This window comes from Hemiscyllium ocellatum, chromosome 1 (assembly GCF_020745735.1).
Source record: "Hemiscyllium ocellatum isolate sHemOce1 chromosome 1, sHemOce1.pat.X.cur, whole genome shotgun sequence".
NCBI classification, from domain to species: Eukaryota; Metazoa; Chordata; class Chondrichthyes; order Orectolobiformes; family Hemiscylliidae; genus Hemiscyllium; species Hemiscyllium ocellatum.
This window is the reverse complement of record NC_083401.1, coordinates 76,412,036-76,434,347: the sequence shown is the minus strand read 5'-3', so window position 1 is coordinate 76,434,347 and position 22,312 is coordinate 76,412,036. Positions and strand designations below refer to the sequence as shown.

At 41.9% G+C, this 22,312-nt stretch overlaps 1 protein-coding gene across 1 annotated transcript in view; it reads left to right on the top strand.

The window, feature by feature from the left end:
* dhx29 (DEAH (Asp-Glu-Ala-His) box polypeptide 29) overlaps positions 1-22,312 on the top strand; it is a 125,110-nt gene that overhangs the window by 48,061 nt on the left and 54,737 nt on the right. The window contains exons 12-15 of the mRNA XM_060822932.1: positions 2,461-2,604; positions 3,611-3,787; positions 19,924-20,064; positions 21,624-21,768. Coding sequence (XP_060678915.1) covers positions 2,461-2,604; positions 3,611-3,787; positions 19,924-20,064; positions 21,624-21,768 — 607 coding nt within the window. The remainder of the gene's footprint in view (positions 1-2,460; positions 2,605-3,610; positions 3,788-19,923; positions 20,065-21,623; positions 21,769-22,312) is intronic.

Sequence of the window (22,312 nt, the reverse complement as noted above, 5' to 3'; positions counted from 1 at the left end):
AGGACATACCTGCTAGATTTTTCTGTGGTTGATAGTGAGGAAACCATAAGAGCAAAAACATACTTTACTTCATCTTCTCCAATCTGCCTGCCACAGATGCATCTGTCAATGACAGTATTGGTAAGGGTGACCATCACACAGTCTGATTGACACTAAGTCCCTCTTCACATTGAGAATATCTTCCATCATGTTGTGTAGCACCGTCACCCAAGCTGCATATAATAGACTTTAAGCAGATCTATCAACTGGCCATGAGGAGGCACTTTGAGCCTTCAGCAGAATTTCACTCCAATTTGCAACCTCCTGGTATGACTTATCCCCCATCCTATCATTGATATCAACCCTGGTGCAGGAGGGCACACCAGAAACAGCACTAGGTATACCTAAAAGTTAAATGTCATACTAGTGAAGGTACAAAACATGATTGTTTGTGTGGACAGAGCTTAGTGATTTCACAGTAAATAGATTAGATTTGTGCTCTACACTCCTGCCATATTCTGGTGTGAATGATGGTGGACAATGAAACAACTCTGTGGAGGAGGAAGCTCCACAAACTTCTCAATCCTCAATGATGGAGGAGTCCAGCATATTAGGATGAAAGATAAGGCTGAGGCTTGCACAGTGGTCTTCAGCCTAAGTGCTGAAAAGATGATTCATATCTACCTCCTCCGGAGGTTGCCGGCATCACAGATCTGAGTCTTCAACCATTTTGCTTTACTCCATATGATATCAAGAAACTGTGGAGACATTGATGCTGCAATGACAATGTAACTAAAAATGTGTGCTGTAAAACCTGCTGTCCCCCTAGTTAAGTTGTTCGGTACTGAAGCAGTTCATGTACTATTGCAGCATGACCTAGACAGTATCAAGGGCTGGGCTGATAAATGGCAAGTCATGTTCATGTCAGAAAAGTACCAGGAATTGACCATTAGGAGAAAGTGAGGACTGCAGATGTTGGAGATCAGAGCTGAAAAATGTGTTGCTGGAAAAGTGCAGCAGGTCAGGCAGCATCCAAGGAGCAGGAGAATCGACGTTTCGGGCATAAGCCCTTCTTAGCCTGCTTGGCACACCCTCCTCATTCCTGATGAAGGGCTTATGCCCGAAATGTTGATTCTCCTGCTCCTTGAATGCTGCCTGACCTGCTGCGCTTTTCCAGCAACACATTTTTCAGCTCAGGAATTGACCACTGGACATTCAGTGGCATTTCTATCACTGAATTCCACCCCCCCCCCCCCCCCCCCCCCCCCCGACCCATTAAAATCCTGGGGTTACCATTGACCAGAAACTGAAATGGACTCATCACTTAAATACTGTGACAATGAAAATAGGTCCTGCAATGAGTCACTCACCTGACTCTCCAAAGCTTGTCCACAAGTACAAGGCCCAGTTGCCTGGATGAGTACAGTTCCAACAACACTCGAGAAGCTCGATACCATCCGGGACAAAGCTCACTGGATAAGCATTATATCCACAATTGTTCACACTCGCTAACACAAATGTTCGATAGTACCAGTGATCTACATTTTCAAGATGCAAACCTTCTTAGATAGCACCTTCAAAACCATGATCACTGCAAACTAGAAGGACAAACTCAGCAGATACATGGTAACACCCGCACCTGCAAATTCCCCTCCAAGCCCCACGCTATTCTGAATTGGAAATACATCTCATTCCTTCAATGCCATTGGTTCAAAATTTTAGTATTCTCCCTCTAATGACATGTTGGGTGTACCTACATCAGATAGATTACAGTGGAGGCAGTTCACCACCACTTTACCAACAGCAATTAGGGCTAAGTATTAGTGCTGGCTCATCCATCTGATGAATGAAATAAAAGCTCTACCTAAAAAGAACCTCAATTACTTTTTGTGCTTCCTTTGCCTTTTGCTCTGAGCAAGCTTACTGTCTGTTCTACTCCACCTTTGTCAACAGCATAACACCATCATTTTTCCAGCAACCTTTGTTTTTGAAGAAGAATAATTGAACTCTGTTTCTCTGCATATACTGTGAGACTTGCTGAGTTTTTTGAGCACTTTGGATACTGGATATTTGAAAATAAAACACAGTATTTTCCTTTTATGTAGGTATTGGAGATCTTGGTTTACCTTTTCTATGATTTTTCAATACATCGATGATGTAGGTGAGATGAAATTCGAGAATTAATGACTCTATGATTCTAATTACATTGGGAAGATGGAGCTGAAATACTAAAAAACAAGAGTAGTATGGTCTGCTTTGAAATTCCAGACAATTGATTGTTTCCTGCATAAGACGATTGATTTACTAAGAGCAGTGAAAGTCGACTTGTTAAACATCTTCAGAGGAAGTGAATTTGTTATTAGCATACAAACCATATTATAATTTCTGGATTAGAGTTGTGCTTCAATTCGCTCATATATTGAGTACCATATTCTTACTGAGCAACATACTTTTGTAATTTGGGTTAATGTCTATTTGCAGAACTCTCTTTGTGGTTACCAAATCAGATTGGAATCAAAGATTGGAGAATTGACTAAGCTTTTGTACTGCACTACTGGTGTTCTTCTGCGGAAACTGCAACACGATGCATTTCTCACTACTGTGTCTCATGTAATTGTTGATGAGGTAAGAACTTGCTTTACTGACATCCAAACACCTCATTACTGCATCTGTTGCTCTTGATGTGGTCCCTCCACACTGGGAGACAGGACGCCAACTCGCAGAACATTTCAGAGAACCTCTCTGGGATGCGTGCACCAAACAACACCACCCTGTGGCCGACCATTTCAACTCTCCCTCCCACTTCACCAAGGACATGGAAGTCCAGGACCTACTCCACTGTCAAATCCTAGCCATTCGATGCCTGGAGGAAGAATGCCTCATCCTCCGCCTCGGGACCCTCCAACCACACAACATCAATGTCAATTTCACCAGTTTCCTCATCTCCACTCCCCCTAACTCATCCCAAATCCAACCCTCCAACTCAGCACCACCCTCTGAACTGTCCCACCTGTCTAACTTCCTTCACACCTATCCGCTCCACCCTCCGTTATGACCTAAAAGCATCAACCCCCCACCTGCATCTACCTATCGCCATCCAAGTTGCCTTCCCCTCAGCCCCACCCCACCCCCTATTTATCTCTCAGCCCACATTCCTGATGAACTTATGCTGAAAACATAACTTCCCAGCTCCTCCAATGCTTCCTGACCTGTGATTTTCCAGTGCCACACGTTTCAACTTTGATCTCCTCACTTTCTCCTGAGAAACATATGCCATGCTGTAATGCTTGGATCCATTTCAGTATAGTTTACGGAATCCTGAAATCTGAAGCATACAGCTAAGGGTCTGGTGCAGTAATGCAGCATATGATGCTTCTTACCACTTAAATCATTATAGACCTCAACTTGCCCAACTAATTAATCTTTCCAAATAAGGTTGGTGCTTTGATTTCATAGCTATGGCACATTAATTGACAATAAGCAGGACTTCCCTTTTGACCCATTGATATTTGGTTGTCCAATATTGCAAAACATTGTAGTTAAAATATACATGACAAGTCAGAAATGAAAATTATTGCCTTAACCCATTTTTAAAACCCATTTCTTGATTATTCCGTTATATTTGTTACAGGTTCACGAGAGGAGTGTACAGTCAGATTTTCTGTTGATCATACTGAAGGAGTTGATGCAAAAACGTTCAAATCTAAACCTAATTTTGATGAGTGCAACTGTGGACAGTGATAAGTTTGCTCGGTACTTTGGCCATTGTCCTGTTATCAATATCCCTGGGAGAATTTATCCAGTTGAGGTGAGGGCAAGAAGTGAAAAGCCAATATTTTAGTTTTTTACTGAACACTTTTACAATATTGGTCTCCAACTTGACGAAGATGATCAGATTTTCAAATTCATTAATGCATGTGGGCAAGTACTTAATTTAATTCTTCAATAACCTCAATAGCAGACAGCGAAAGGTATTTCTTCATAGTAAATTTGCAAAAAATGTATTCTAACACATGCCTTGTATTGTGTAAAATTTTTCACTTGATAAACGATGAACAGTACAGCACAAACAGACCTTTTGGCCCACCAAAACCTTTGCCTATTTACCTAATTTCTGTCCGTATCCCTGTATTCTATGCTGATTATAAGTGTCATGATGTCTCTTAACATCTGTCTCCATCACTTAGCCAGCAGTGTATTCCAGACACTTACCACCCTCTGTGTAAAAAGAAAAGACCTCTCACATCTCCTTTAAGCTATGTCCCTGAGTAATTGACATTCTACCCTGGGGAAAAAAGATTCCGACTATCTGTTCTATCCATGCCTCTCAATTTTGTAAACTTCTCCCTATCTCATTCTTTGACATTCAAGTGAAAACAAAGCAAGTTTGTCCAATTTCTCCTAGAAGCTAATAACCTCTAAACCAGGCAACATTCTCCTAAATCATTTCTGTACCCTCTCCAAAACCTCCACGTTCTTCTGGTGGTGTGGCAATCAGAACTGTACACAGTATTCCAGATGTGACCGAAATAAATTTCTATACAGCTGCGACATGACATGCCATTTTTATACTCTATATCCCAGCTGATGAAGGCAGACATGCCATATGTCGTCTTGGTCACTTTCAGGAAACTGTGAACCAGTATGCCTAGATCCCTCTGTATGTTGATACTACTAATTATGTAAATTTAGAGCAGAGGGGATGGAAGCTAGGGCAGTTGTGTGCTCCTCTTACAGGATGTGGGAGATATAGTTCACCATTCTTGTCCCTGCTGGCTTCACCTTTGAGACATTCACCGAACTCCAGTTCCTCACAGACCGCTTTAGGAAGCTGGAGCAGTATGAGCTTGGGATCATTTGGGAGGCTGAAAGGATGATAGAAAGGAGTTATAGAAAGGAAGTCACACCTAAGCGACAGGATAAAGGTAGGTGGGTGGCCATCATGAGAGGGAAATGGAATAGGCAGACAGTGCAGGAATCTCCTGTTGTTGTCCCCTCAATAATAAGTATACCGCTTTGGATTCTGTTAGGGGGTGACCTATCAGGGGAAAGCCATAGTGGCCAGGTCTCTGGCACTGAGCCTGGCTCTGTGGCTCACAAGCAAAGGGGAAGAATAAAAGAGCGGTAGTGATAGGAGGTTCTCTGGTTACGAGCAAGACTCCCGGATGATATATTATCTCCTGGGTGCCAGGGTCAGGGATGTCTTGAATAGAGTCTACAGAATGGTTAAGGTAGAAGGTGTGCAGCCTAGATGTAGCACACATTGGCACCAATGACATAGTTAGGAAAAGGGATGAGGACCTGAAAAGGGAACATAAGGAGTTAGGTTGGAAACTAAAGGGTAGGACAAACAGTAGTAATCTCAGGATTGCTACTGGTGCCATGGACTAGTGAGACTAGGAATAGAGAGCAAGTGCAGCTGAACAAGTGGCTGGTGTAGGAGAGAGGGCTTCAGAAAGGTGGATCTTTGGCATACTTCCAGGGGAAAGTGGGACCTGTACAAGGAGGACAGATTGTACCTGAACTGGAGGAGTACTAATATCCTGGGTGGGAAGTTTGCTAGAGCTCTTCAGGAGTATTAAACTACTTTGGCAGAGGGATGTGAATTGGAGCTATGGATCAGAGGATGGGGTAGCTGGTGAACAGGCAGATACAGCGTGAAGACAGTCTATGAGGAAGGATAGACAGTTGATAGGGCAAAGTTGCAGTCGGTGTTGCTGGGCTCCTTGCTGAGATATTTATATCGTGGATAGTCACAGGTGAGGTGCTGGAAGACTCAAGGTTGGCTAAAGGAGTAAGGAAAAGCCAGGGACCTATAGATAGGTGAGCCTGACATCGGTGGTGGGCTGCTTGTTGGAGGGAATCCTGAGGGTCAGGATTTACATATATTTGGAAAGTCAAGGACTGATTAAGGATAGTCAGCATGGCTTTGTGCAGAGGAATTCACACAAACTTAATTTTGTTCTTTGAAGAAGTAACAAAGAGGATTGATGAGTGTAAAGTAGACCGGTGGGTGTGATCTATATGGACTTCAAGTAAGGCATTCGACAAGGTTCCTCACGGGTGACTGGTTAGCAAGGTTAGATCTCATGTAATACAGAGACACCTAATCATTTGGATACAGAACTGGCTTGAAGGTAGAAGACAGAAGGTGGTAGTGGAGGGTTGCTTTTCAGACTGAAAGCCTGTGACCAGTGGTGTGCCACAAGGATTGGGACTGCGTCCACTGCTTTTCGTCATTTATATAAATGATTTGGATGTGAACATAGAAGGTATAGTTAGTAAGTTTGCAGTTGACATCAAGATTGGAGGTGTAGTGGACAGTGAAGGTTTACGTCAAGACTGGAGTGGTGCTGGAAAAGTACAGTAGGTCAGGCAGCATCCAAAGGGTAGGAAAATTGATGCTTTGGGCAAAAGCCCATCATCAGGATTGAATTTCTTCCTGATATTCATTCCTGATGAAGGGCTTTTGCCTGAAACGTCGATTTCATTGTCCTCGGATGCTGCCTGACCTGCTGTGCTTTTTCAGCACCACTCTAATCAGCACACTTGACTCTAATCTCCAGCATCTTCAGTACCCACTTCTGTCCCGTGAAAAAGGTTACCTCAAGGTACAGTGGATCCAGATCAGATGGGCCAATGGGCTGAGGAGTGGCAGATGGAGATAAATGGATCGGGTAAATAGACAAAGTCTTTTCCCTGGGGTGGGGGGAGTCCAGAACTGATGGGCATTTATTTAGACAAATGCAAGGTGTTGCATTTTGGAAAAGCAAATCAGAGCAGGACTTATACACTTAAGGAGTGTTGCTGAACAAAGAGTCCTTGCAGGGCAGGTAGAGAGGATAATAAAGAAGGTGTTTCATATGCTTTCCTTTATTGGTCAGAGCATTGAGTAGAAGAGTTGGACGGTCATATTGTGGCTGAACAGGACATTGGTTAGGCCACTTTTGGAATATTGCATGCAATTCTGGTCGTCTTCATATCTGAAGGATGTTGTGAAACTTGAAAAGGTTCAGCAAAGATGTTTCCAAGGTTGGAGGATTTCAGCTATAGGGAGAGGTTGGATAGGCTGGGGCTGTTTTCCCTGGAGAATTGGAGGCTGAGGGATGATATTAGACCGGTTTAAAATCCTGAGATAGGGACATGGATAGGGTAAATAGACAAGGTGTTTTCCCTGGGATGGGGGAGTCCAGAACTAGAGGATATAGGATGACTTAGCAGAGATAAGCCATGGGGTACAGGTCACTGGCACAGAGTCTGTCCCTGTTGCTCAGAAGGGAAGGGAGGAGAAGAGCAGAGTATTAGTCATTGGGGGCTTCATAGTTAGTGGGACAGATAGGACATTCTGTAGGAATGAGAGAGACTCATGGTTGGTGTGTTGCCTCCCAGGTGCCAGGCTTTGTGATGTCTCTGATCATGTTTTTGGGATTCTGAAGGGGGAGGGAGTACAGCATCAAATTGTGATCCACATGGGCACTAATGACATAGGTAGGAAATGGGATGGGAATGTAAGGCAGAAATTCAGGGATCTAGGGTGGGAGTTTAGTGCTAAAACAAACAGTTGTTATCTCTGGTTTGTTACCTGTGCCATGTGCTAGCAAGGCGAGGAATAGGGAGAGAGGATTTGAACACATGGCTACACGGATGATGCAGGAGAGAGGGTTTTGGATTCCTGGATATTAGGGCTCAATCTGGTATAGGTGGGACCTCTACAAACAAGATGGTCCACACCTGAACCAGAAGGGTGCCACTATCCTGGGGATGATATTTGCTAATGCTTTTTGGGAGCGTTTAAACTAAATCAGCAGGGGGATGGGAACCTAAATTGTCATTCCAGTGTCCTGGAGGTTGAGAGCAGTGAAGTCATAAATAAGGTTTCAAGGTCGCAAGAATGCACCGGCAAGCAGGAAAGTGGTTTCAAGTCTGTCTACTCCAATGCCAGGAACATCCGGAATAAGATGGGTGAACTTGCAGCATGTGTTCCTTGAATAAGCTCCATATTTCAATCGTGCCCATTCAATTGAAATGTGGAGCTTATTCAAGGAACACATGCTGCGACTTCAATGTTGTGGCCATTTTGGAGACATGGACAAAACAGGGACAGGAATGGTTGTTGTAGCTTCCAGGATTTAGATGTTTCAGTAAAAACAAAGCTGATGGTAAAAGAGGGGGGAGGTAGGACAGTGTTGTGGTGACAGAAAGGACGTTTGAGGACTTCTACTGAGATAGTATGGGCTGAGGTTAGAAACAGGAAAGGAGAGGTCAGTCTGTTTTCTGTAGGCCTCCAAATAGTTCTAGAGATGTTAAGAAAAGGACAGCAAAATGATTCTGGATAGGCGCGAGAGTTACAGGGTCGTTGTTAAGGGGGCTTTACCTTTGCAGATATTGACGGGTCAGTTTTTGTCCATTGTGTGCAGGAGGGTTTCTTGACACAGAATGTAGACAGGCCAACAAGGGACGGCACCACTTTGGATGTGTTACTGGGTAATGAACTCAGCCTTGTGTTAGATTTGGAGGTAGGTAAGCACTTTGGTGATAGTGACAACAATTCAGTTATGTTTACTTTAGCGATGGAAAGGGATAGCACAGGGCAAGAATCCTAGCTGGGGGAAAGGCAGTTATGCGATTAGGCAAGATTTAGGATGCATAGGATGGGGAAGGAAATTGCAGGGGATGGGCACAAATGAAATGTGGAGCTTATTCAAGAAACAGCTACTACATGTCCTTGATAAGTATGTACCTGTCAGGCAGGGAAGATGCGGTTGAGCGAGGGAGCCGTGATTTACGAAAGAAGTTGAATCTCATGGCTAAAGGAAGAAGAAAGCTTATGTTAGAATGTGAAGGCTCAGTTAGAGTGTTTGAGGGTTAGAAGTTAGCCAGGAAAGACTTAAAGAGAGAGCTAAGAAGAGCCAGGAGGGACATGAGACGTTGTTGGCAAATGGGATCAAGGAAAATCCTAAAGCGTTTCATAAGTACATCAGAAATAAAAGAAAGACGAGAGTAAGATTAGGGCCAATCAAGGACAGTATTGAAAAGTTGTGTGTGGAGTCCAAGGAGATGGGGAAGCGCTAAGTGGATATTTTTTGTCAGTAGGATATGGGTCTAGTGCTGGCAAATGGGACTTGATTAGGTTAGGATATCTGCTCAGCATGGACAAGTTGGACTGAAGGTTTTGTTTCCGGGCTGTACATCTCTATGACTCTAAGTATGTCTATTTTAATACAAAAAGTGTCAGGAATAAGGGTGATAAACTTAGAACGTGGATCAATACTTGGAGCTATGATGTTGTGGCCATTACACAGACTTTGATATCACGGGGCAGAAATGGTTGTCAGACATTCCGGGGTTTAGGTGTTTCAAAAGGAACAGTAAGGGAGGGATAAGAGGTATGGGAGTGGCATTGCTAATGAGGGATAGCATCACAGCTGCAGAAAGGGAGGTCTTTGAGGAGGGTTTGTCTACAAAGTCAGTATGGGTGGAAGTCATAAACAGGAAAGGAGCAGTTACTTTACTGGGAGTTTGTAAAAACCCGAATAGCAATAGAGACACAGAGGAGCAGATTGGAAGGCAGATTTTTGTTGACATGGGTGACTTCAACTTCCCTATTACGTATTAGAACTGCCTTAGTGCAAAGATTTGGAGGGGAGGCCATATTGGATTTGGTGCTTGGCAATGAACCAGGTCAGGTGTATGTTCTCTCAATAGGAGAGCGTTTCGGTGTTAGTGATCAAAATTCCCTGACCTTTACTGTAGTCATGGAGTGGGATAGGAGCAGATGGAAGGTGAAAATTTAATTGGGGGAATTACAATACTATTAGGTCGAAACTGTGGAGCATAAATTGGGAGCAGAGGTTCTCTGGGAAATGCATGACAGAAATGTGGAGGTTATTTAGGGAGCACTTAATGTGAGTGCTGGATAGGTTTGTCCCATTGAGGCAAGGAAGGGATGATTGGATGAAGGAACCTTGGATGACAAAAGATGTGGAACATCTAGTCAAGAGTAAGAAGGAAGCTTACTTCAGGTTGAGGAAGTAAGGATCAAACAGAACTTTCAAGGGTTACAAGGTAGGCAGGAAAGCACTGAAGAATCGACTTAGGAGAGCTTGAAGGGAGCGTGAAAAACCCTTGTTGGATAGGATTAAGAAAACCCCAAGGCATGTGAGGAACAAGAGGATGACTGGAGTGAGGGTAGTGCCGATCAGGGATTGTGCAGGGAACTTGTGCCTGGAGTCGGAGGAGGTAACGGAGGTCTTTAATGAATATTTTGCATCAATATTCACTGGAGAGGGACCTTGTCATTTATGAGGACAGCGTGAGACAGGCTGATCTGCTTGAACAGCTTGATGTTAAGAAAGAGGATGTGCTAAAAAATTTTGAAAACATGAGGCTAGATAAGTCCCCTGGGCCAGATGTGATATACCTAAGGTTAATACAGAAAGCAAGGGGAGAGATTGCTGTGCCTTTGGCCATGATATTTGTGTCCTCATTGTTCACTGGAGTAGTACTAGATGATTGGAGCGTGACAAATGTTATTCCCTTCTTCAAGAAAAGGAAATAGGGATAACCCTGGGAATTAAAGATCAGTCAGTCTTACATCAGTGGTGGGCAAATTATCGGAGAGGATTCTGAGGGACTAGAGATAGTCAGCATGGCTTTGTGAGGGGTAGGTTCAAGCCTCATTTCATTCTTTGAGGATATGAAAAAACACATTGAAGGTGGAGCAGTAGATGTGGTGTATATGGATTTCAGCAAGGCATTTGATAAGGTTCCCCATGGTAAGCTTATTCAGAAAGTAAAAAAGAAATGGAAATTTGGCTGCCTGAATAAAGAATTGGCTAGCCCATAGAAGATGGTAATAGGTGGAAAGTATTCAGCTTGGAGCTCAGTGACCAATGGTATTCCGCAGGGATCTGTTTTGGGACCTTTGCTATTTGTGAATTTTATAAATGACTTGGATGAAGAAGTGGAAGGATAGGTAAGTAAGTTTGCCAATGACACAACAGTTGCTGGAATTGTGGATAATGTTGAGGGATGTTGTAGGTTGCGACGGGAAGGTAACAGGATGCAGAGCTAGGCTGAGAAAAGGCAGATGGAATTCAACCTAGTAAACTGTTAAGTGATTCACTTTGGAAGGTGGAATTCAAATGCTGATTTCAGGGTTAAAGGCAGGAATTTTGGTAGTGTGCAGGAAGAGAGGTATCTTTGGGTCCATGTCCATAGATCCGCAAAGTTGTCATCTGAGTTGATAAGATTGTCAAGAAGGCGTATGGTGTGTTGGCTTTCATTAGCAAGGAGATTGAGTTTAAGAGCCATGAGGTTATGCTGCAGCTCTATAAAACCCTGGTTAGACCACATTTGCAATGTTGTGTTCAGTTCTGGTTGCCTCAATAGGAAGGATGTAGAAGCTTTAGAGAGGGTGCAGAGGAGATTTACCAGGACGCTGCCTGGACTGGAGGTCATGCCTTATGAAAAAAGATTTGAGGGATAAGGCTTTCCTCATTGCAGCGAAAAAAGATGACAGGTGACATGATCGAGCTGTACAAGATGATGATAGGCATGGATGGATTGGATAGCCAGAGTCTTTTTCCAGGCAGAAATGTCTATTACGAGGGGCATAATTTTAAGGTGATTGAAGGACAGTTTAGGGGAGATGACAGAGGTGGTTCTTAATCGGAGAGTAGTGGGTATGTGGAATGCACTGCCAGCAGTGGTAGTAGAGTCAGATGCAATAGGGATATTTCAGAGACTCTTGGAGAGGCGCATGGATGATAGTAAAATGAAGGGTATGTAGGTCAGTATGATCATAGAGAAGGATATAAGGTCTGTACAACATTGAGGGCCGAAGGGCCTGATTTGTGCTGTATTGTTCTATGTTCTACATACTAGAAGTTCTGCCATTTCCAGTACACGTTTCTCCTGCACTGGATCTCCTAAATTATATCACCTCGCATTTGACTGGAATGAACTCCATCTGCCATTTCTCAGCCCAAGTCTTCAGCCTATCTGTATCCTGCTATATCCTCTGGTAACACTCCTCACTATCAGCAGCCCCCCCGCAATCTTTGTGTTCTCTGCAAATTTACGAATCAGGCCACCTATATTGCAACCAACATGGGTCCCAGCACTGATCCCTGTGGGACACCACTTGTCACAGATCTCTGGTCTAAAAAGTATCCTTTCACTGCTACTCGCTGTCTTCTACTATGAAACAAGTTCTGCATCTATCTTACCAGCTTGCTGTGGGTTCCATGTGACTTTCTTTTGTACCAGCCTTGTCAAAGACCTTGCTAAATTCTGTATAGATGACCTCTATACAGCCCTGCCCTCATCAGTCAAGTTTTTGAGACATGATCTTCCCTACACAAAGCCATGCAGATATTGCTAATAAGTCCGTACTTTTTTTAAATGTAAGTTGTATCCCTAAGAATCTTCTCCAATAATTTCCCTTCCACTGAGATGAGACTCACTGGTCTGTAGTCTCCTGGATATTCCCTGTTGCCCTTCTTAAACAAGCTTTGGCTATTCTGGAGACCTCTGGGACGACTTCTGTGACTAACGAGGAGACAAAGATATTGTACAAGACCCCAGCAATTTCCTCCCTTGCATCCGTCAGCATTTCGATAGATCTCATCAAGTCCTGGGGAGTTAGCTACCTTAATGCTTTAAAAAAAAACCTAAATCTTTTTTATTTTGGCATGACTTAGAATGTTAACAAATCCTTCCCAAAGTTTCAAAGTATTTGTGAAGGACTTCACACACTTAAGAGATGTACAGCACAAAAACAGACCCTTCAGTCCAACTCATCCATGCCAACCAGATATCCTAACCTAATCTAGTCCCATTTGCCAGCACTTCGCTCATATCCGTCTAAACCCTTCCTATTCATACACCCAGCCAGATGCCTTTTAAATGCTGTAATTGTACCAGCCTCCACCACTTCCTCTGGCAGCCCATTCTATAAACTCATCTCCTGTGTGGAAACGTTGCCCCTTAGGTCCCTTTTATATCTTTTCTCTCTCACCCTACACTTATGTCATCTAGTTCTGGACTTCCCCAACCCAAGGAAAAGACTTTGTCTATTTATCCGATCCATGCCCCTCATGATTTTATAAACCTCTATAAGGCGGGGCGACACAGTGGCTCAGTGGTTAGCACTGCTACCTCATAGCACCAGGGTCCCAGGTTCAATTCCAGCCTCAGGTGACTGTTTGTGTGGAGTTTGCACATTCTCCCTGTGTCTGCGTAGGTTTCCTCCAGGAGCTCCGGTTTCCTCCCACAGTCCAAAGATGTGCAGGTCAGGTAAATTGGCCATGCTCAATTGCCCGTAGTGTTAGATGTCAAGTGTTAGTCAGGGATAAATGTAGGGGAATGGGTCTGGGTGGGTTGCTGTTCGGAAGGTCGGTGTGGACTTGTTGGGCCGAAGGGCTTGTTTCCACACTGGAGGGAATCTTAAAAAAAAACATCCCTTTGCTCCAATGCTCCAGGGTAAACAGCCCCAGCCTATTCAGCTTCGAGCTGAAATTCTCCAATGCTGGCAACATCCTTGTAAATCTTTTCTGAACCCTTTCAAGTTTCACAACATCCTTCCAATAGGAAGGAGACCAGAATTGTACACAATATTCTAAAAGTGGCCTAACCAATGCCCTGTACATCCATAACATGACCTCCCAACACCTCTACTCAGTTCTCTGACCAATAAAGGAAAGCATACCAAATGCCGCCTTCACTATCCTCTCTACCTGTGACCCCACTTTCAAGGCACTATGAGACTGCAATTCTTTGTTCAGCAACACTCCTTAGCATTAAGTGTATAAGTCCTGCTCTGATTTGCTTTTCCAACACCTCACATGTATCCAAATGAAACTCCATCTGCCGTTCCTCAACCCATTGGACCATCTGATCAAGATCTCATGTACTCTGAGATAATCTTCTTCGCTGTCCACTACACCTCTAATTTTGGTGTCAACTGCAAACTTACTAACTATACCCCCTCTGTTTAGATCCAAATCATTTATATAAATGACAAAAAGCAGTGGACCCAGCCACAATCCTTGTGGCAGACCACTGGTCACAGGCTTCTGGTCTGAAAAACAACCCTCCACCACCGTCCTGTCTTCTACCTTCAAGCTAGTTGTGTATCCACATGGATAGTTCTCCCTGTATTCTATGAGCTCTAACCTTGCTAATCTGCCTCCCATGAGGAGCCTTGTCGAACACCTTCTTGAAGTCCATCCTGTGGCTTCACGAGTAAATTTGCTCCTTTGAGGTTGAGTGGATCTACTCTTTCCGAGACAATCTCATGCTCCTTATAAAACACCTTGGGAATTTTACTGAATTGTGTTTGCTAAAGATATTTCATGACCCCTTTCTAGCCCCCCCTAATTTCTTGTTGAGTTATTTCCTGCTATCTTTATGTTGTTCAAGTCTGTCTTCAGTTTCCTGAATCTTACGCATACCTTTTTCTTTTACAGTAAGCTCTCAATTTCTCTTGTCAAGGTTTCCGTGTCTTGCCATCCTTTTCCTTCATTTTCACAGGAATATGCTCATCCTGAATTCTAATCAACTGGCTCTTAAAAGATTGCCCCATGATCAATGTGGATTTACCCTCAAATAGCCATCACCAGGCTCTATTTCCCAGTTCCTGTCTAATTTTTATGGGAGTTAGCTTTCCCCCAATTTAATGCTTTCAACCAAGGACGACTCTTTTCCTTATCCATAAGTAACTTAAAAGTTAAGAATTGTGGTTGTTGTTCCTGAAATCCCGTCCCCTCTCCCCACCGCGGAAACTTCAATCATCTGGCCAAGCTTATTCACCAATACCAGATCTAGTATGGCTCCTTCCCAAATATGATGTTCCTCAGTGTCCTGATTAACATGCAGATATCATATTTTCCAAAAGCTTGCTTCACTGAAAGACTATCCTTTGAAGCCAGGGCATGAAATTTTTAATCAACCTTTCCTTCACAGAATCTCATCATGTCAAATGAATGTATCAAGTGAATACCATGACATGTGTTACTCCAATGATGGAGACACTATATGGCTCAAGTATCACCCTATTTTGTGACATTGGTTTGGCAACCATTATCGCTCATTTTTGAGAAAGCTTTCTTTATCTCATCTTTGTATAAAGATGGGAATCACAATCTTCTTTTTAAAAAGCCCTCCAAATTAAAGCATAGTCTTGCACACAACATTTATCAAATACACACTAGAAATTTATAAACTTGTACAATTCTCTAAAAAAATACTGATTATTCATTTTAAATGAAAAATCTGGTTATGCAATTTCAGCATTATGCACGCATAGCATACATTATAATAGAAATTTGGTGGGCTCCAAAGCTTATTGCATGCGCTCAGCTTAAGTACTTACTTTTCTGGGAGACTATGCATTGTCAATTTAATGTGAGCATGGATTTTACATTTACAAAATCTGAATTTCCATTAATTTACCTCAACATTTTGAATGTGAATGTTAGATGTGTGCAACAGAAATTCATGATGTTCAGCACACTGTGGGGAAAAAAAATGGTGAGCTGAACTTTAATCACGTTCTGTTGTAATCATCTGAATGGAAAAACAATCATTGGCATGACCAAATGTATGCTTCAAAAGGAAATAAACCGTAACAGTTGGAATTCATGTTGAGCCAATCCCAGTGGCAGTTTTTACGATGTATGACACTAACTGCAGCAATCATTTCCATAGTTTTGTCATTTCTCTGCCTCAATAGCCTTTTACAATGCACTCCTATTTTTCCTTTTGGAATTATTGGCTTTGTTGAACAGTTTGCTTAACAAATTGTTTGTTTCAGCTCTCTTCTGTGAAGTTTACAGGAATGATCCTGGGATGAAGGGTTTATCATATGACAAGCAGTTGAGGACTCTGGGTCTGTATTCGAGTTTAGGAGGATAGGGATGAGGATCTCTTTGAAATTCACAAAATACTAAGAGACCTGGATAGAATGGACATAGAGAACATATTTCCACTAATAATGTAGACTCGGCCCAGAAGGCATTCCTCAGAGTAAAGGAATCCTTCAGAACTGAGATGGGGATTTTCTTCCTTCAGATGTTTAATCTGTGGAACTCATTGCCAAAAAAGCTGTGGAGGTCAAGTCATTGAATGCATTTGAGACCAAGATAGTTAGGTTCTTGATTAGTAAAGGGATCGAGGATTCTGGGGAAATGATAGGAGCAAGGGATTGAGAAATATGTCAACCATGATCGAATGACACAGCAGACTTCCTTGACTAACTGGCCTAATTCTCCCCCTCTATCTTCTGGTATCATGGTTCTTCTTGGTTCATTTTTTCACATCACGTAATTGTACCCATCTTTGAAAAGAAGAATGTAATTAAATCAGCATGAAAGGAATCTTGCTTTGGTATGCAAAATGTTACCTCAGTCATACCTATATTAGTTTAGTTTAAAATGATTCTTTCACTCGGTGTGTGCTTCACTGGCTTAGCCAGTATTTGTTGTCCATCCCTAAATATTGTTGTGAAGTGGTGGTGAACTGCCTTCTTAAAATACTGTAGAATTCGCAGTGCTGCTAGGAAGAGAGTTTGCACACAACAGACTTGAGAAAAGTTATGTGTCATGGAATAAAAGGGACAGTAGGAACATGGAATATAAGTGAGAGAGTAGAAACCTGGAGCTTGGAGCCGTACCTGTAGCTAATGCTGTTGATCGTGGCCGAGAGCCTGGGCTGCCTCTTCATGCTGCTGCCTGAGAGAACTGGAGTCTTGAGGCTTTCCATTTACTTCACATTTTAAAACTGTAGTGTTCTTTGACCCCTATCTTGACAGTGTTTGATGGGGTCAGTGTTGCTGAAATTTTACTTTCCATTCACTTCTCATCCAAAACAATATCAATGGATATTTTTCAGGCTGGAGGAAGGTTTATAGTGGAGTTTCCAAGGGTCGATATTGAGACCCTTGTTTTTCCTGATGTATGTAGATCTGGATCTTGGTGTCGATCTTCTTGATCAAAGAAGTAGGAGCAGGCCGATCGGTCGCTCAAGCCTGCTCTGCCATATGATTGAATCATGGCTGATCTGACATTCCTTGTGTCCACTTTCCTGCGCTTCTCCTCATAACTCTTGAATCTCCCACCAATCAACAATCTTATCTACCTCTGCCTTAAATGTAGACAAATACTCAGGTCCCACAGCTCTCTGTTACAAGGAGTTCCCAAGTCTCCCAACCCTCTGAGAAGAAATTCCTGTCCATCTCAATCTTAAATAGTAAGTTCTTCCATGAGCAGAAACATCCTTTCAGCATTTACCCTGTGGAACACTTTGAGAATTCTATGTTTCAACAAGATCACTTCTCACTCTTCTAAATTCCAGAGACTGCCACCTTGTTTACCTTTTTGTTCATAAGTAAATCTTGGGATCATCTTAGTAAACCTTCTCTGAACTGCCTCCAATGAAATGATGTTCTCACTTAAATAAGGGAACCAAGTCACCTTGGGTTGCAGCTTTCTGCAGTTTTTGTCCCTTCTCTTCTCCTCTTCTCCCGTCCAAAATGAACAACTTCACATTTTCCCACATTATACTACATTTGCCAAATTTTTGGCTCACTTACTTAACCTATTAATATCTCTCTGTAAACTGTTTGTATCCCCTTTGAAAATTACCTTTTCACCTATTTTTGTGTCATTTGCAAATTTGGCTGCAGGAAATTCAGTTCCTTCTTCCAAGTCAATGATATATATTGTGAATAGTTGCAGTCGTACTGCTCATAACTGTGGAACCACACTAGTTTGCAGGTCGCCAACTTGAAAAAGAAACCTTTATCACTCCTTGCTGTTTCCTGCCCATTAGATAATTCTTCATCTATGATAAAATAGATACCATCAAAATAGATAAGCATGGTGACTCAGTGGTTAGCACTGTTATCTCATAGCACTAGGGACATGCATTCAAATCCAGTCTTGGATGGCCGTCTGTGTACAGTTTGCACATTCTCTCCATATCTGTGTGTGTTTCCTCCAGGTGCTCCGATTTGGGCAGATGGGCAGGTAGATGAATTGGCCATACTCAATTGCCCATAGTGTGCAGGGATGTGTAGGTTAGGTGCATTAGTCAGGGGATATGTAGAGTAATAAGGTAAGTGATTTGATCTGGGTGGGTTACTCTGTGGAGAGTCTGTGTAGACTTGTTGGGCCAAATGGCCTGATTCCACAGTATAGGGATTCTGTGATGCTACCTTCAACACCGTGGACTCTTATTCCTTAAGCTTTTCTGAGATACCTTGTTGAATGCCTTCTGGAAATTTAAATACTGGTTTCCCTCGATCCACTCTGGTTGAAGCTTCCACAAAAATCTCTAATAGATTAGTCGGACATAATTTCTCTTTCATGAAGCCATGCTGAATTAGATTATGACCTTTCAAATGTGCTTCTATTACTTCCTTAATAATTGATTCCAATATTTTTGTAATAATAGATGTTAGGCTAATCAGCCGATAGTTCCCCACTTTTCCCTCCCTTTTTGAATAGGAGAGTCACGTTGACAGTTTTCCATCCTCCAGTACTTCTCCAGAATCCAAGGATGTTTGGAAAGATGCATCCAATATGTTTGTAGCTACTTCTTTTAGGAACTTGAGATGCAAGCCATCATGCCAAGAAATTTATCTGCCTTTAGCCCCACGAGTTATTTTTCATCAGTCTTCTCAGTGGAAGATATTTTTGAGCATTTCATGAAAGAATATGAGGGTAGAATCAAGTACCATTGCCATCACTAGAGAAATAATATGACCATAAGACACAGAAGTAAGGTTATTTGGCCTATCGAGTCCACTCTGCCATTTAATTGTGGCTGATGGGCATTTCAACTCCACTTTCACTTACTCTCCCTGTAACCCTTAATTCCTTGCAAGATAAGAATTTATCAATCTCTGCCTTGAAGGTATTTAACATCTGGGCCTCCACTGCGCTCTGTGGCAACGAATTCCACAGGCCCACCACTCTCTGCTGAAAAATGTCTCCTCACTTCCATTCTACATTGACCCCCCTCCAATTCTAAGGCTGTGCCCACGGGTCCTAGTCTCCCCATCTAACAGAAACAACTTCACAGTAATGCCATGCATTATCTTGTAAGTTTCTATTAGACAGCCCCTCAACCGTTAAACTCTAATGAATACAATCCCAGGATCCTCAGCATTCATCATATGTTAGGTCTACCGTTCCAGGGATCATCCGTGTGATTCTCCGCTGGACACGCTCCAGTGCGGTATGTCCTCCTTGAGGTGTGGGTCCAAAAAATTGGACACAGTATTCTAAATGGAGCCTAACTACAGCTTTATAAATTCTCAGAAGCACATTGCTGCTTTTATATTCCAACCCTCTTGAGATAAATGACATTACATTTGCTTTGTGAATCACGGACTCAACCTGCAAGTTAACCTTTCGAGAGTCCTGGACTAGTACTCCCAGATCCCTTTTGTACTTTGGCTTAATGAATTTTCTCACCATTTAGGAAATAGTCCATGCCTGTATATTTTTTTTCTAAAGTGCATGACCTCGCATTTGCTCACATTGAATTTCATCAGCCATTCCCTGGGCCACTCTCCTAAACTGTCTAAATCTTTCTGCAGCCTCCCCACCTCCTCGGTACAACCTGCCTGTCCACCTAACTTCCATCAAACCTCGCCAGAATGCCCCAGTCCCTTCATCCAGATGATTAATATGTAAAGTAATATTATATTACTAGACAAAGTAATTTATCCATTGTATAAATTCTAATGCACTTCTGTGTGGTATTTATATCAGATCAAAACTGAACTAACTTTTCTTCAATATTGAATAAATAGTCATGGTTTACTGTGTTCATCCTATAAGTGATATTTTCTGAACCGCTAAATATTGGTAGCATTTTGTTACATGATGTAGGTCAAACTATGTATTTCAAATTCTGTCCCTTAATTGCATCCAGGTTTATCATTTGGAAGAGGTGGTGGAAGAGACTGGCTACATTTTGGAAAAGGATTCTGAATACTGCCAACGATTTTTGGAGGAGGAGGAAGAAATCAACGTGACGGTCACTGGCAAAGGAGGAAAAACATTTCAGCATCAGGTTGTTCATAAGTGGCTTTTAATTAGTGTGTACAGTATTTATTGTCACTCTCGTTATCAGTTAAGGTAGCATTTTATCATTTTGTCATCATAGATGTGCTGAACAGATCATTTGATTTCCAATTGTTTTCATACCAGTGACATGATCGTTGATGAAATTTGATAAATGTGCTGAGTTGCACAGCTTCATAGCTAAAGCTTTCACTTGAATTCAGACAGCTTCAACTTCGATCAAGCAAGCTCCTTCACATGATTGTGATTGGGAAGGTTTCTGCAGTTTCCTTAGTAGTGACTGTCACTGTTGAGACTTATCATATGATGGTTTCATTTTAATTCATATAATTAATGTAACTTTATATTTAGAGAGAATAATTTTAGAAAGATTTATAGTTCTCATAAATTTTCATTCAAAATTTTAGTCCTTGTTAATGTTAACTAATGATCAACTCGGGAGGCCTTGGTCTAGTGGTATTATGGCTTGGCTATGAATCCAGAGACCCAGGTCATGATCTGGGGACCCGTGTTCAAATCCCGATGCAACAGAATTTGAATTCAGTTAAACAAATCTGGAATTAAGAGTCTAAAGATGGCCATTGTCAATTGTCAGAAAAATCCCTTGGTTCGTGAATATCTTTTAGGGAGGGAAACTGCTATCCTTGTCCAGTCTGGCCTCCATGTCACTCCCAGCTCAGAGCAATGTCGTTGATTCTTAACTGCCCTCAGAGCATTTAGGGATGGGCAATGAATGCTGGCCAAGCCAGCAATGCCCACGTTCCCAGGAATAAATAAAATTAAAATGGGGGGGGGCGAAATTTAGGGGAAAGTGAGGACTGCAGATGCTGGAGATCAGAGCTGAAAATGTGTTGCTGGAAAAGCGCAGCAGGTCAGGCAGCATTCAAGGAACAGGAGAATCGACATTTCGGGATTCCTGAAGAAGGGCTTATGCCCGAAACGTCGATTCTCCTGCTCCTTGGATGCTGCCTGGCCAGCTGCGCTTTTCCAGGAACACACTTTCAGCTCAGGAAAAAAATTAGTCATGCTTTTGAGGCAGAGGAAAGTAATCAGTGTTCCTTGGTTGACACTAAGGTGACAAAACTGGTGAAAGAAGTTAAAATAAATTGATAAAGTTGGATCTTCCATTTGCTTCAAGGAAATGCTTATTATTCCAGAATTCTGTTAGTCAATTGGTTTCACTTGCCAGTGAAACTGCAAGGTTTTGTCTGTTGCTTGGGTGAAATTCTCTCATTTAGTTAAGGTGTGACTTTAAGCATGTGGTTTGGACTGAATGACTTAAAGGGGAAGCTTTTGATTCTGTTGAAAGCAGATGAAACATTCAATTTAATTGAACCACATTGCTGATACTGTAAACGTTACCTCAAATAGAAGTTATTTATTCTAGGTGCATAAACTGAGCTCGAAAGCCATTAATGAATACATGTGATTTTGAGTTGCTATAGATATTGTAAACTTTTAGCTTTGAAACTTATGACTTTGAAGTCTCTTGTTTTCTCATCAAAGACCAGATCTTTCCTAATTGATCTCTATTCAAATCTTTTTCAGGAGTATCTTGTTAAAGGGACACAGCCTGGTAATAATTTTTTAATAGACCTTGAAAAATACAGTAGTCGTACTTGTCATGCTATTCAGTACATGCATCCAACCAAAATAAACATGGATCTCATATTGGATCTCATTAACTTCTTGGGTAAGTGAAAAAACAAAATTCCTATTGTGAGTCAATTAAAATTTCACCTGAACAAAGAGCTTCGCATTTCTCTTAACAGTACTTACTAACAAAGTATGGATTTACCAACATTTGTTTTTATTTGTTTTTTTATTTTTCATTGGTCACAGGATTTTAATTTCCAAAACCTGTGGCTTACTGAAAGTCAAGCACTTTTGATTTTTCAATTAAGTATATATTTTAAATAGGCTATTTAATGTTATGGTAACTTCTGAAGCACTGTAATTGTATCCATTTAAATTATTCTTAGAATGATAGAATGTTTATGGCACAGGGGAAAGCTGTTTGGACTCGTGTTTGTGTTGGCTCTTTGATGTAGCAATTAGACTATTGACAATGCCCTCACCTCTCTCTATCCACACATTTATCTGCCAGATAATGATCCAATTCTGCCTAAGAGAAGTAAGTGATATGTTTGAACAACATTATAAATCTCTTGAATGCAGCCCTACAGTATGTGTACTAGACAAAAAAAATCTATGGATGCTGGAAATCAGAAATAAAA